The 14,961-nt window shown below is 62.8% G+C and overlaps 1 protein-coding gene across 6 annotated transcripts in view; it reads left to right on the top strand.

Moving 5' to 3' along the window:
- ANKRD11 (ankyrin repeat domain 11) overlaps positions 1-14,961 on the top strand; it is a 168,329-nt gene that overhangs the window by 148,454 nt on the left and 4,914 nt on the right. For 5 of the 6 annotated variants that reach the window (XM_032612287.1, XM_032612285.1, XM_032612282.1 and 2 more), the window contains 5 exons: positions 2,221-2,391; positions 2,505-2,708; positions 3,389-3,531; positions 6,059-6,206; positions 6,531-13,006. In XM_032612287.1, the coding sequence (XP_032468178.1) occupies positions 2,221-2,391; positions 2,505-2,708; positions 3,389-3,531; positions 6,059-6,206; positions 6,531-13,006 (7,142 nt within the window). Of the gene's footprint in view, positions 1-1,699; positions 1,797-2,220; positions 2,392-2,504; positions 2,709-3,388; positions 3,532-6,058; positions 6,207-6,530; positions 13,007-14,961 lie in introns of all 6 variants that reach the window. The other variant, XM_032612288.1, reaches the window with a different exon arrangement.

Here is a 14,961-nt window from a genome sequence, read left to right as displayed (position 1 = left end):
CCGGCCAGACGTGGGCTCTCCAGATCCCGGCAGCCGCGGCACCTGTAGAGAAGTACACTCCACCACCGAGAAGTTGGCGTCTCAGAAGATGGGATTACATTTGGGGTTTTTTCCTGTGTTAAGCCTGGGGAGACCAGAGGGTTAGTCTGTTCTCCTCCACGTGTGGGGTGAGCAGGGCCCCTGGGCAGGTGTGGACGCATGCTGGGGGTGCCTGAGCCTTACAGCTCTCCCAGCCCTTTCCTGAGACCACAGGCCGTGGTCGGTGCCACAGGGCCCAGCTCTGCCGCCGACATCAGAGTCTCTGGGTAGAAGTTGCTCCTTCGCTGCCCCTCAACAGCAGCGCAGGCAAGACCCTCGAGGCACCCTCCCTGGTCCTGGGCATCCACTGCCTGCACGGTCGCTTGAAGACAGAGGTGGCTGTGGCCCTTCTGCCGGGTTCCTCTGACATCTTAAATCACGGGCGCGTCTGTCCTGAAGACCCATGTGCCGCGGAGAGGGGGGCTGGGCTGCTTGCTTCCACCCTGAGGTGACCCAGTGTACTCAGCGGGTGCCACCCACAGCCCGGCGGGAGGCCGCGGGGTCACGCGCTTCGCTGAGGTTCTGCTTCCGTCCTCTTCTCTGGGGGCTTCGTGTCTCCACCGCCCCTGAGAGGCCAGACACCCCAATTGTCTGAGGCCAGGCTGTGCTTCCCAGGAGGTTGGGCAGAGCAGGGCCCAGGTCACAGGGCGCGGGCAGGGCCACACGGCCTCCCCCTGCCCTGCCCCCCAGACCCATCTGTGTGGCGCGCAGCTGTGGGAGAGCTTCTGAGCCAGGCTCCTGCCCAGGTCCGGCCACTGCCCCAGCGTGGCTTCGTTTCTCGGGGCTCCTTGAAGCTGCTGGGTGCCAGCTGTGCCCTGTGCAGAGGCCTCCTCGAAGAGCCGGGGCCATGTGCCGCCCTTTCCTCACTGCTTTTGCCGGGTCGTGGGGGAATTGGGGGCGGGGAAGGCGAGCGGGGTCCTTGGTCACCCCTGAGGAGCGTCCTTTCTGAATTTCCCCCTTGCTTGGGCCTATGCCTCGTGCGTTGGTTAAAAACCAGTTGTTGCTGGCGGGGTGGCCTGTGGTGCTTGGGGGTCATCACCTAAGATGCACAGATCACCGTTGTCAGCAGATCACAGCAGTTTAAGGTACTTTTTAAGGAAATAACAGTTTACAGAAAACGCCTTGTAAGAAAATGGAAAGCGTGACACGCTTGTGGGGCCTGAGGTGGAGAGCAGCCCAGGGTTGTAGTTGTGGGAGTGGAGAGGTCACCCCAGCCCGGGGACGCGGAGAGCAGGGAGAGCCCCTCAGACACCCGGGCCCCGTGGCGACCCAGCTTCCCTCCCCGTGGTCTGCACCCGTGACCTAGGCCCCCCCATCCCCGGGCTCCCCAGAGCGCACAGGGCAGCAGGGGAGGGGTCTGAGACTCGACGGAGCCCCAGTTCCCGTGAGTAGGAGGGTGAGTGTGGAGCGAAGTGAGCTTTCGGCTCCTGGTCCGTGGAGTGGGGGGTGTCTCTTCTGTCCGCCCCCCCTGCCCCTGTGAAAGACACGGCGCGGTGTTTCTGCCTGAGGCCGGCAGGGTGTTAGGTGAGGGGCCAGAGGAGCGCCTATGCTTGTCGTGAGGAGGCTGAGGGGCGCCGGGCTGGCGCCGTATCTCGTTAGTGCTCTGTGTTGATGCCTTTAGATGCCTCCAGCTCAGTCCACGCCGTGGTACTGCAAGGCTGGTTCGCTCCTCGAAGCGCCATGGCATGAGATGGAGGCTCCTAGAAGCAAGAAGAAAGGTACAGTACCGCCCAGCCAGCCTTGACCTCTCCGCGGGTCTCTAAGCTGTGTTTGCATTTACATCTGAACTCTTTGGAGGCGGGGTGGGGAGGAGGACCTGGACCACAGACACTAGGAGTTGCTAGACCGAGGCCCGTCCTGAGTGAGCCGGGACTCGGGGTCGTCCGTCCCGCCGCCTGGCGCGCTGGGCACGGTCTGGGGAGGCACCTGGAGCGGTGGACGGTCGGTGGGGGCCAGGCTTGGCTTCAGTGGCTGGTGACGAGGTGTCGGAATCGTGTCCCCAGCACAGCTACTGCCGGAAGAGGTGATGACGGGCAGCGTGCGTGCTGCCAGCTGTCCCTCCCCTCCCCCGCAGGCTGTGAGGCCCCGGAGTCAGAGGGCTCCGTGGCATGAAGTCTCCCCTCTCTCCTCCACGCCTCACAGAGAAGCAGGGTCCCGAGCGGAAGAGGATCAAGAAGGAGCCTGTCGCCCGCAAGGCCGGGCTGCTGTTCGGCATGGGGCTGTCCGGGATCCGCGCCGGCTACCCGCTCTCGGAGCGCCAGCAGGTGGCTCTCCTCATGCAGATGACGGCCGAGGAGTCGGCCAACAGCCCAGGTGAGCCCTGGGGGCAGGTGGTCCTGGGGCCTGGGAGGCCCTCCTTTGGGACGGTGGCCCAGCCCCGCAGGTCCCTCCCAGTAACCTCCCCCCATCCTCTCCTCGGCCTGCAGTGGACACGACACCAAAGCACCCCTCCCAGTCGACAGTGTGTCAGAAGGGGACGCCCAATTCTGCCTCAAAAACCAAAGATAAAGTGAACAAGAGAAATGAGCGTGGAGAGACCCGCCTACACCGGGCGGCCATCCGGGGGGACGCCCGGCGTATCAAGGAGCTCATCAGCGAGGGGGCGGACGTCAACGTCAAGGACTTTGCAGGTGAGAGCTCGGAGGGAGGGCCGCGGGGCAGACCCCCTTTTCCATAGGATGATTTGCTCTTTCTGTGTGTCCAGAGCTGTGCACTGAGAGAGGAGCGTTCGTGAGACCAGGAGGCCTTCCTGTGTGGAATCCTAGGTTTTCCCACGGCCCTGGGTGTTGGACCCAAACCTAGTTTAGCACCTTTTTTTTTTTTTTTAAAAGCGATTTTCCTAAGTTGCGTTTTTCCAAAGCCCTGGGAACTGTCCACGGGGCAGCTCTGTGTGCGTGCCGACGTGAGCAGCCGCTCCCCGAGAGGCCTCAGCGCGTGCTCACGGAGGCCCTTCCAGATCTGCGGCCGTGGCCACGCTCTGCCTGCTTCCCTGTCTGCAGACGGGGCACATCCTCCCTGTGTGTTGACAGGTGACTTGGGCTGAGGCTGCCCCTTGTGACCCTGTGTTCATTGATCCTGTACCCTTGTCAGCTCGGTGGCCCACGTCACCCTCGCAGATTCTTAGTCTGTAAGGTTAACCGCTAGAGGTCACGAGCAACCCAGAGGCGCCCAAGTAAAGACCACTCGGCATTTCTAGGCGGGGTGCCCACCAGGCCTCTGTCCTGTCCTTAGCGCTTCCTGAGTGCCACCCAGAAGCGGGAGTGACCTTCCTGAGGGTTAAATCACGTACGTGCTGAGTGTGTGTTTCCAGGCTGGACTGCGCTGCACGAGGCCTGTAACCGGGGCTACTACGATGTCGCGAAGCAGCTGCTGGCCGCCGGCGCAGAGGTGAACACCAAGGGCCTGGATGACGACACGCCCTTGCACGACGCCGCCAACAATGGGCACTACAAGGTGGGCGCCTCCCTGCAGACCCCACGGCAGGCCTGCCGTTAGACTGTGCACTGGTCCGCAGCCACCTGTTTCTCTGTCCTTCCTGTGTGCGGGGTGACCAGCAAGTGAATCTTTGACAGGCCCCGCCTCCCCTCCAGCCCAGCTTTCTCACCCTGGGTCAGCACCTGGGTGGCCTCTCGCCGTCTGCGGCTTGTGTGTCAGGGCCCTGCTCTGGCCACTCAGGTGTGGTCAGCCATTAGGAGGTGAGTGGCCATACCCAGAGGCAGGGGGGCTCTGCCTGTCCTCGTCCCTGTGCTGCTGCCAGACCCGGCAGCCTGGACGGGGGTAGACAACATGGGGTGAGCAGCCCAGGAGCCGCGAGCACCTGGGGCACGGCCCCTTAGGTCCAATGCAGGAGCCGCACGTGTAGGTGAGGGTCTGGCTGCAGTCACCACCACACTGTCCAAGAGGCCCCTGGCCAGAGCTGGGATGGTGCGTGTGATGAGGACACGTGGCAGCTGTTTGAGTGCATCTGGTCTGTCATGGCGACCCCGCTGGTCACTGTAGGCAGGTGTCAGGGAACCGGCAGTGTGGCCAGTGTGGAAATGACACGTTGGCGCAGGGAGAGATTGGGGGTGCTCTGAGCTCAGGGTGCCGGGACACCTGGGACACCCGAGTGCTGATTACAGAGCTGACGTCAGGAATTAGTTAACGTTTTAGGGAAGACGATGGCATTATGGGGTTTTCGTTGTTACTGTTTCTTAAGAGCCGTTTTAGAGAAGTATGCTGAAAAACTTTATGAAATATCTGGGATTTGCTAAAAACAACCAGGGCAGGCAGGGACTTCCTTCGTGGTCAGTGCTTAAGAATCCGCCTTCCAACGCAGGGGATGCAGGTTTGATCCCTGGTCAAGGAACTAAGATCCCACATGCCATGGGGCAACTAAGCCCACGCGCCGCAACGAGAGAGAAGCCCACGCACCGCAAGGAAAGGTCCCGCCTGCCACAGCTAAGACAGACACGACACAGCCAAAAATTAAAAAAAAAAAAAGATACCCGGGGCAGTGGGCAGGTATGGGGTATGGGTGAAATGAGGCTGGCTGGCTGGTAGGTGATGGAGCTGGGAGGGAGAGGGCCGCCGCCTGAATCTCCGCTTGTGTAATTGTCTTTAAACTTGTTATTAGGGAGCAGTGAGAGACAATGGACACGTGGCCTCAGGTGTGGGCTCTGCAGAGGGGAGAGGGCTGAGGGCCAGGAGATGGGAGATGACCCAGGACTGTCCGGGTGGGCTGGTGGCCTTCGGGGCTGCATATGGTGGAGACCCTTTCTCGGCCGGAGGGAGGACAGCATTGAGGGGACTTTACCTGTGTTGCTGGTCTCAGAGGGAGGGGCCGTAGCCAGGGAACGTGGTGGCCTGAAGCAGTTGGGGTGTTCGTCGGCTGGCAGACAGCAAGGACACGGGACCAGAGCCCTGACTCTGACCCCAGGATTGTCCAACACTGTGGTGATTTGTCGGAGGGCAGGGGAGCGCCTGCCCAGGAAGCAGTGTCCTGCTCCCGCCATGCAGACCCAGGTACACCTGCGTGCAGCCCGGGCTGAAGTGGAGGCCGCCGTCCCGTTTGCCAGGCACCTGGGGGAGGCTGTCGGTTCCGCACCGGCCACCCGAGTGAAGCGAGGATCGAGATGGAGTGAGTCACACAGAATTCTTTGGTTTCCTGGTGCATCTGAACGTTGTCTGCACGGGACAGTTGCCGTTTGGTGTGCAATGGCAGTATCTATAAACAAGTTGCACTCCTTCGTTAAGAAATACATTATTGCGGGACTTCCCTGGCGGTCCAGTGGTTAAGACTGCACGCTTCCACTGCAGGGGACACGGGTTCAATCCCTGGTTAGAGAACTAAGATCCTGCATGCTGTGCCATGCGGCCTTAAAAAAAGAAAAAGAAAAGAAATACGTTACTGCTAAAAAATGTAACTGTCACCTGAAGCTCCAGGAGTCGTGATCTTTTTGCTGGTGGAGGGTCTGAAATACCGCGAGAACTACCAAAATGTGACACACAGACACCAAGTGAGCAAATGCTGTCGGGGAAATGGCGCCAGTAGACTTGCTGGGTGCAGGGTCGCCACAGACCCTCAGTCTGCAGACAACACGGCATCTGAAGCGCAGTAAAGTGAGGTCTGCTGTCCTTGCGTTCAGTGGGTCCTGGGCACGGATTAGCGACAGGTGATCTTACTTTCCTGCAATAAACAAACATGCAATAAACCTGCTTGCACAAGCTTGGTCTTTGTCTTCTCTACTGTGTAACACGCCCCCGCCCCCACCCCCCCATAAAAGCCTTCCCCCCAAGTTGCAGGAGCCCGGCGGCTCGAGAGGAGCAGCCTGTTTGAGTGGTGGGTCTTTGGTGGGAGAGGCCTCGCGGGCAGCGTGAACAGCCTCCACCCCTCGGCCTGGTCGTGCTCAGGCCCTGTGAAGGGGCCGCAGTTGGGCATCGGCGTGGTGGCCGCTCAGTGTTTCTCAGGGTCCCTGACGGGCCTCTCACTGCTCCGCAGGTGGTGAAGCTGCTGCTCCGGTATGGAGGGAACCCTCAGCAGAGCAACAGGAAGGGCGAGACGCCGCTCAAGGTGGCCAGCTCCCCGACCATGGTGAACCTGCTGCTGGGCAAGGGCACCTACACGTCCAGCGAGGAGAGCTCGGCCGGTCAGTGCTGCGGGGGCGTGGGCTGGGCAGGTGGCGTCACCGCGGTCAGCAGGGCTCTCCCGGCAGCCTCCTTGGATGCCTGCAGCTGACGGGAGCTTCTGGCCCGTGAGGAGTCCCCCCCTGAGCCGGGATGGGGGGCTTCCGTGCAGGGCCTCCAGCCCCGTGTCTGTGCAGACCTCTCTGTAGCCCCTCTGCCCAGGGCCAGCCTCAACCTGAACTAAGCCAGGTGACGCGCTTGTTGGGCGGGCGCCTTCCCCTCCCCTCCCCACGTGCCCACAGCCCCTGCCCGAAGCACCTCTGACCTCCTCCCCCCTGTCCCCGCAGAGAGCTCCGAGGAGGAGGACGACGCCCCATCGTTCGCACCTTCCAGCTCAGTCGACGGCAATAACACGGACTCCGAGTTTGAGAAGGGTCTGAAGCACAAGACTAAGAATCCGGAGCCCCAGAAAACTGTGACCCCCGTCAAGGATGAGTATGAGTTCGACGAGGACGACGAGCAGGACAGAATCCCTCCCGTGGACGACAAACACCTGCTGAAAAAGGATTACAGGAAGGAGACGAAGTCAAATAGTTTCATTTCTATACCCAAAATGGAAGTGAAAAGTTACACTAAAAACAGCACGATCGCACCAAAGAAGGCGTCTCACCGCATCTTGTCGGACACGTCAGACGAGGAGGACGTCGGTGTCGCCGTGGGGACCGGGGAGAAGCTGAGACTCTCGGCTCACACGACGCTGCCTGGCAACAAGACACGGGAGCCTTCCAGCTGCAAGCAGCAGCAGGAGAGAACGAAAGTGAAGAAGAAGCGGAAGAAGGAAACCAAGGGCAAGGAAGTGCGGTTTGGGAAGAGGAGCGACAAGTTCTGCTCCTCCGAGTCCGAGAGCGAGTCTTCGGAGAGCGGCGAGGACGGTGGGGGCTCGGCGGGGAGCCCCGGCTGCCTCAAGGAGTCCCCGCTGGTGCTGAAGGACCCTGCCCTGTTCAGCTCCCTGTCCGCCTCCTCCACCTCGTCCCACGGCAGCTCCGCCCCCCAGAAGCATAACCCCAGCCACGCGGACCCGCACGCCAAGCACTGGCGGACAGACAACTGGAAAACCATCTCCTCTCCAGCCTGGTCCGAGGTCAGCTCCTTATCAGACTCCACGAGGACGAGACTGAGCAGCGAGTCTGATGGCTCCTCCGAGGGCTCCAGCGTGGAGTCACTGAAGCCGGTCAGGAAGAGGCAGGAGCACAGGAAGAGGGCCGGCCTGCAGGGCACGCTGCCCGATAGGAAGAACTCCTTCCATCCTGGCGGGGACGGCGCCATCCCCAAGCTGGACAAGGAGGGCAAAGTCGTCAAGAAACACAAGACGAAACATAAACACAAAAGCAAGGAGAAGGGGCTGTGCTCCGTCAGCCAGGAGCTGAAGCTGAAGAGCTTCACCTACGAGTACGAGGACTCCAAGCAGAGGGCAGACAAGGCGATCCTCCTGGACGACGTGCCGGCTGAGGGCAAGCTGAAAGGCCTGAAACACGAGAGAGACCCCTGTAAGAAGGAGGAGAAGCTCAGCAAAATGAAGTCGGAGGAGAAGGAGTGGCTCTTCAAGGACGAGATGATCAAGGTCTCCAGAGAGGAGAAGTCGCTCAAGAGAATCAGGGAGCTGAACAAGGACGGGGGCAGGGCCTTCCGGGAGGAGAAGGACCGGTGTAGCAAAGCCGACAAGGAGAAGCTGCTGAAGGAAAAATCTCCAAAAGAGGAAAAGCTGAGGCTCTACAAGGAGGAAAGAAAGAAGAAGTCCAAAGACAGGCCCTCCAAGTTAGAGAAAAAGAATGACTTTAAAGAGGATAAAATTTCAAAAGAGAGGGAGAAGACCTTCAAAGAGGATAAAGATAAAGAAAAACTCAAAAAAGTGTATAGGGAGGAGTCTGCTTTTGATGAATATTGTAACAAAAGTCAGTTTCTGGAGAACGAAGACACCAAGTTTAGTCTTTCTGATGACCAGGACCGGTGGTTCTCTGACTTGTCAGATTCATCCTTCGATTTCAAAGGGGAAGACAGCTGGGACTCTGCAGTGACAGACTACAGGGACATGAAGAGCGAGTCTGTGGCCAGGCTGATCCTGGAGACGGTGAAAGAGGACAGTAGGGAGAAGAGGCGGGAGAACAAGGCCCGGGAGAAGCGCACGGACAGGGACATCTTCTCTCGGAAGAAGGACAGGGACTGCCTGGAACGGGGCTCGGAGCGGAGGAGAGAGCACGCTGCCGACAGGCACAGGGCCGTGCCCGGCTACCTCTGCGAGAAGGACAGGAGGAGGCGGGAGTGTGCGGAAGGCGGCCGGGACAGGAAGGAGCCCCCCGAGGCCGCCAAGGAGCGGAGAGATGGCCGTGCAAAGCCCGAGGAGGCGCACAGGGAGGACCTGAAGGAGTGCGGCTGCGAGGGAGTCTTCAAGGACAGGCCCGACTGCGACTTCGGGAAGAGCCTGGAGCCCTGGGAGAGGCACCACCCGGCGAGAGAGAAGGAGAGGAAGGAGAGGCTAAAGCTGGAGAAGCACAAAGAGAAGTCCAGTGACAAGGACAGAAACGAAAGACTGATGCTTGAGAAGTGTCAGAAGGACAAAGAACTTGATAAGTGTTTCAAAGAGAAAAAGGACGCCAAGGAAAAGCATAAAGACGTGCACAGCAAAGACAAAGAGAGAAAAGCATCTCTCGACCAAGGTAAAGACAAACGGGAGAAGACTTTCCCTGGAATTCTCTCCGAGGACTTCTCTGAAAAAAAAGATGAAAAGAAGGGTAAAGAGAAAAGCTGGTACATTGCAGACATATTCACTGATGAAAGCGAAGATGAAAGAGATGACTACGCGGCGAGCGGATTCAAAGTCGGGGAGGCCGGCGAGGGGCGGGGGGATGGCCCCCCCGAGAGGGAGGACGGGCGGGAGCCGCACCCCCCCGACAGGCACCGGAAGCACTCGGCCGACAGGCAACATGCGGAGAAGCAGAAAGACAAAGAAATCAGAGAGAAGAAGAAGGAGAAGGGCGCCACAGACGGGGGGAAGGACAAGAAAGAAAAAACCTTGGAAAAGCACAAAGAGAAGAAGGACAGAGAGTCCACGGAAAAATACAAGGACAGGAAGGACCGAACGTCGGTGGACTCCACTCAGGACAAGAGGAACAAGCAGAGGCTCCCCGAGAAGGGGGAGAAGAGGCCCCCTGCGGAGGACAAGGCCAAGAGCAGGCACCGGGAGAGGCCGGACCGGGAGCAGGGCCGCGAGAGGAAGGCCAGCAAGGGCACCGACGCGGAGAAGAGCCTGCTGGAGCGGCTGGAGGAGGCGGCGCTGCAGGACTTGCGCGAGGACTCCAACGACAAGGCCAGCGACGCGTCGTCGGACGGCTTCCCCGACCGCGGCCACGACCCGGGCCTCGGCGCCCTCCTGGAGGTGCCCTTCCCGGAGCCCCCGGAGGAGCGGGCGCGGGAGAGGGAGCGGCACCGGCACGCCTCGTCCTCCTCCAAGAAGAGCCATGACCGAGAGCGGGTCAGGAAGGACAAGCCCGAGAAGAAGGAGAAGAGCGACGACTGCAAGGACACGGGCGGCCGGAAGGACAGCGGCCAGTACGAGAAGGAGGTCCTGGAGGCCGACGCTTACGGCCTCTCCTACGGCGGCATCAAGGCCGACGCAGAGGACGAGTTAGAGAAAACCATCGAGTTGTTTTCTACCGAAAAGAAGGAGAAAAATGATCCTGAACGAGAACCTCCCAAGAAGGTAGAGAAGGAACTGAGGCCTTACGGCTCTAGCACCGTGAGCCTCCTGAAGGAGAAGAGGCGGCGGGAGAAGCACCGGGAGCGGTGGCGGGACGAGAAGGAGCGGCACCGGGACCGGCACGGGGACGGGCCCCCGCGGCACCACCGGGAGGAGCTCAAGCCCGCGGCCAGGGACAAGGACAACCCTCCCGCCTCCTTCCGAGACAAGCCCAAGGACGAGGGCGGGAAGCTTGGCGAGGCCAAGCTGAAGGAGAAGGTCAAGGAGAATCTGGAGAAGGACAAGGGCGACCCCGTAAAGCTGAGCAACGGGAACGACAAGCTCCTCCCGGTCAGAGACCCCGGTAAGAAAGACGTCCGGCCGCGGGAGAAGCTCCTGGGCGACGGGGACCTGATGATGACGAGCTTCGAGCGGATGCTCTCCCAGAAGGACCTGGAGATCGAGGAGCGCCACAAACGGCACAAGGAGAGGATGAAGCAGATGGAGAAGCTGCGCCACCGGTCTGGTGACCCCAAGCTCAAGGACAAGGCCAGGCCCGCCGAGGACGGGCGGAAGAAGGGCCTGGATGGCCCGCCGAAGAAGCCGCTGGGGCTGGACCCTGCCCCGAAGGACAGGAAGCTCAAGGAGTCAGCCCCTGCCGCCCCTGCTGCCGAGAACAAGCCCCACCCGGGACCCGCGGTGGACCCCCGAGACTGGCTGGCAGGCCCCCACATGAAAGAGGTCTTGCCCGCTTCCCCCAGGCCGGACCACGGCCGGCCCACCGGGGTCCCCACCCCCGCCTCGGTGGTGTCCTGCCCCAGCTACGAGGAGGCCATGCACACGCCCCGGACCCCGTCCTGCAGCGCCGACGACTACCCCGACCTCATGTTCGACTGCGCAGACCCCCAGCCCGTGTCCAGCACGTCCGCCAGCGCCTGCTCGCCCTCCTTCCTCGACAGGTTCTCCGTGGCCGCCAGCGGGACTTCAGAAACGCCGGGCCAGACGCCTGCAAGGCCGCTGTGCGCGAGCCTTTACCGCTCGGTGTCTGTGGACATCCGGAGGACCCCTGAGGAAGAGTTTGGGCTCGGGGACAAGCTGTTTAGACAGCAGAGTGCCCCTGCGGCGCCCAGCTACAGCTCGCCGGGGCAGCACCCGGAGGACAAGGCCCTGGGGCCCCCCGCACCCACCGGGAAGTTCGCCTGCCTGTCTCCGGGGTATTACTCCCCGGACTATGGCATCCCCTCCCCCAAAGCGGACGCCTTGCACTGCCCGCCTGCGGCTGCAGCCAACATCACCCCCTCCCCAGAGGGCGCCTTCTCCGGCTTACCGACCAAGTCCCCCCCTTCACACAGAGACGAGCTCTTGGCCCCGTCCATGGAGGGGGCCCTTCCCCCTGACCTTGGCATTCCCCTGGATGCCACGGAGGACCAGCAGGCCACCGCGGCCATCATCCCCCCGGAGCCCAGCTTCCTGGAGCCCCTGGACGAGGGCCCTTTCAGCACCGTCATCACAGAGGAGCCGGTCGAGTGGGCGCACCCCGCCACCGTGGAGCAGGGCCTCCCCTCTGGCCTCATCGGGGGCACCCCCGAAAACCCCGCCAGCTGGCCCGTGGGGTCGGACCTCCTGCTGAAGTCCCCACAGAGATTCCCGGAGTCCCCGAAACATTTCTGCCCTGCCGAGTCTCTCCACCCGGAGCCCCCTTACCCGGTGTCGCCCGTCTCATACCCTCTGTCGGTCCCCGAGCCGGGACTGGAAGTCAAGGACGAGGCCGGGGAAGCAGTCCCGGCCGCGGTCTCTGCTTCAGAAGAGCCAGCCGCGTTCGCCCCTTCCTCCAGGCTGGAGTCCTTCTTCAGTAACTGCAAGTCCCTTCCGGAAGCGCCCCCCGACGCGCCCCCCGAGCCTGCGTGTGTGACGGCCGTGGCTCAGGTGGAGGCCCTGGGTCCCCTGGAGAATAACTTCCTGGAAAGTGGTCACAACCTGTCTGCCCTCGGCCAGGTGGAGCCGGTGCCCTGGCCCGGTGCCTTCCCCGCCACCGAGGATGACCTCGACCTGGGGCCTTTCTCGCTGCCGGAGCTTCCTCTCCAGACGAAGGATGTTTCCGATGTCGAAGCAGAGCCTGTGGAAGAGAGTCCTCTCGTTCCTCTGGACAACACCCCCGCGCTCCCGAGCGGCGGGGATGTCTCTGTGGCAGCTGCCGAGGAACAGCTGGTGCTGCCTCCTGACCAGGTGGCCGCCCGGCTCACAACCGAGCCTGCGCCTGAGCCCCCAGAGGAGCCGAAGCCAGTCGCGCTGCCCGAGGCCACAGTGGAGGCCGGGGCCGGGCCGGAGGGGAGGGCCCCCGAGGACTCCGACCCTGGCTCTGGGCCCACGCCGGCCCCCTCAGAGCAGCATCCACCGGGGAGTGGGGACGAGCAGGCCGAGGGCCCAGACCCCTCGGCCACGCCCCACAGTGCTCCCGACGCCCCCGGGGACGGTTCGGCCCAGGCCCGCGCAGCGGATGGGGCCGGCCCCCAGGACAGTGCCGGGCTCGAGGGGCCTCCGGACGGCGTCCAGCCTGAAGCCCCCGAACCGGAACCCAAACCGACAGCCGAAGCCCCAAAGGCGCCCAAGGTGGAGGAGATCCCCCAGCGCATGACCAGGACCCGGGCCCAGATGCTGGCCAACCAGCAGAAGCAGAGCTCGCCGCCCACCGAGAAGGAGGCTGCGGCCGCGCCCACCCCCAGGGCCAAGGGCCGCGGCTCTGAGGACGATGACCCCCAGGCCCAGCACCCGCGCAAACGCCGCTTCCAGCGCTCCAGCCAGCAGCTGGCCCAGCAGATGCACACGTCCACGCGTCAGACGCGGGAGGTGATCCAGCAGACGCTGGCTGCCATCGTGGACGCCATCAAGCTGGACGACATCGAGCCTTACCACAGCGACAGGTCCAACCCGTACTTCGAGTACCTGCAGATCAGGAAGAAGATTGAGGAGAAGCGCAAGATCCTCTGCTACATCAGCCCGCAGGCGCCCCAGTGCTACGCCGAGTACGTCACCTACACCGGCTCCTACCTCTTGGACGGCAAGCCACTCAGCAAGCTGCACATCCCCGTGGTGAGTGCCTGCCCGGGCGGGGGGCGCCCCCCAGGCCCAGGACCCGCTGCGCTGTCCTCCCCGTCATTCCCCGTCTGCCCCATGGCGGCTCCCACCCAGTCCGCGTGCTTCGACCTCGGCTGACCCAGGCTCCGCCCACGTGGGGCACGCCTGGCCCCCTCTCTGGTTCAGTGCCCCCTCCATCCCCTTCAGCAGCCCGAGGGCTCCCCAGACTCCAACCCTGGCCCCCAGCGGCCCCACGGTGCCAACCCAAGGCCAGAGCCCAGACCTTTTCCTCTAGAGGCCTGAGGGCACCTCTCCTGCCTCCTCAGAGCAGGTCCTTCCTTGGGTTTCCGGGCTTCCCCACCTGCCCAGTCAGGCCCACGCCCCGCCTCTCGGCCGTCTGTTCGCGTGCCCCCTCCCCTGGGTGGTTCGCCCCACGTCTGTGCAGATGTGACCTGTCCGAGCCCCGCCGCGCACACCCCACCCCCTCTTCACGCCCAGACGCAGGCCGTTGGCAGGTCCTGCCACACGAAGGAAGCCACGCGGGGAGCGCGCATCCTCCACGTGCTGCTGCCCCGCCCGCCCCCCCAGGCAGCAGGCACAGGCGTCGCGGCCAGTAAAGCTGATCTCAGCCACCTGTGCTCAGTGGTAGCCAGAGCCGCCCCGGCCCCCAGGCTTCACGGTGCTGCCCAGGTGCTGCCCATCCACACCTGTGTGGCGGACTTGCCTCATTTTTTGACCAGCCCACCCCACCCCTCCCCACCCCCACCGCCGCGAGGAAAAAAGCCCAGCTTTCGGCTTGTTCTGTCTCTCGGGCCTGGGAGAAGCCCCCGTAACGGGCGTCGGTGCTGCACGGGATGCGTCGTGCGCTCAGACCTCGGCCTGCGCCGCCTGTTCCCAGGCAGGAAGTGGAGCCGAGAGGGGGGCCCGAGGCACTGGATGCAGGGGAACCAGGCCTGGGATCCCTGGTCAGTGAGACTTTGCTGCTGTTTGGTTTCAGTAACTAAAATTTAGACAAACAGCACCGTGGCCCCCTAGAACATTTGGAAACCAGAGAGAAAGCCATGCTCCTGCCTCCCCCTGGACCCCCGCCACCTGAGTTCACCCCGCAGCAGCCTGTGTGTCTCCTGGAGCTCAACCCTTTCTAGCGGCGGGCTCCGGTTCACAGCCTGTCGCCCCGCAGCCAGGCCCAGGCTGTTGGGGGTGAGGGCAGGCCGAGGCCTCATTCCCATACCCTCTGGAGCCGGGGAGGGTGAAATGGAGGTGACCTCACACCCACGACAGCCCCAAACAAGACCCCTATACAGAGACCACCGCAGGCGCCCAAGAGGCAAGGGGAGGCCGGCGCCCTGGGCCCCCGGGGCGTGATGGGCAGGACGTGCAGCCAAAGAGACCCGGCTGGGTGGCTTCATCTCGGGTTTTGAGAAGTTTGGACCGAGAAGTTGGAAGAGAGCATGTACCTTGAGCTTGGGCCTCGAGTCCAGCCCCTCAGGGGGTCTTGTCTGTGGCGGCCACTGTACCGTGGGCATGATTCCTCCCCTCCAGCCCGAGGTTGTGGCCACATGAGTCACCGCACCCTACTTGGCCTCGGCCACCAGGGAGGGGCTCCTCGGCAGTCCCGTGCTTCCTGGCCCCACGAGAGGCTCCAGCCGTATCTGGTGCTGTTGTGACACGCTTCCTGTGTGTTTTGGAAGCACCGGCTTCTTCTCCTGGGAGAAGCACCCTCCTGGGTTCAGGGGTGGCCCCGGCGAGCCCTCTCCTTCGCTGACGCCCTGGGAAGAGGGGCGGGCCCAGCTGTCCTGTTCGTGTGGCTTCTGGGCAGCCGTGTCACAGTGGGTCTCGGTGCGTGAGGACACCCTGCCTCTCCTCCGTCCCCTCTTGGCTGCGCAAGGGCCGAGGTGCAGATGCCCTCTGTTCTTAGCTTCCCTCGCCTCCCCCATCCCTGCCGCTCCCTCCCCGGCCACCCTCCTCCC

The sequence above is a fragment of the Phocoena sinus genome, chromosome 19, assembly GCF_008692025.1.
Source record: "Phocoena sinus isolate mPhoSin1 chromosome 19, mPhoSin1.pri, whole genome shotgun sequence".
Classification (NCBI taxonomy): Eukaryota; Metazoa; Chordata; class Mammalia; order Artiodactyla; family Phocoenidae; genus Phocoena; species Phocoena sinus.
This window is presented reverse-complemented; position numbering and strand designations above follow the sequence as displayed.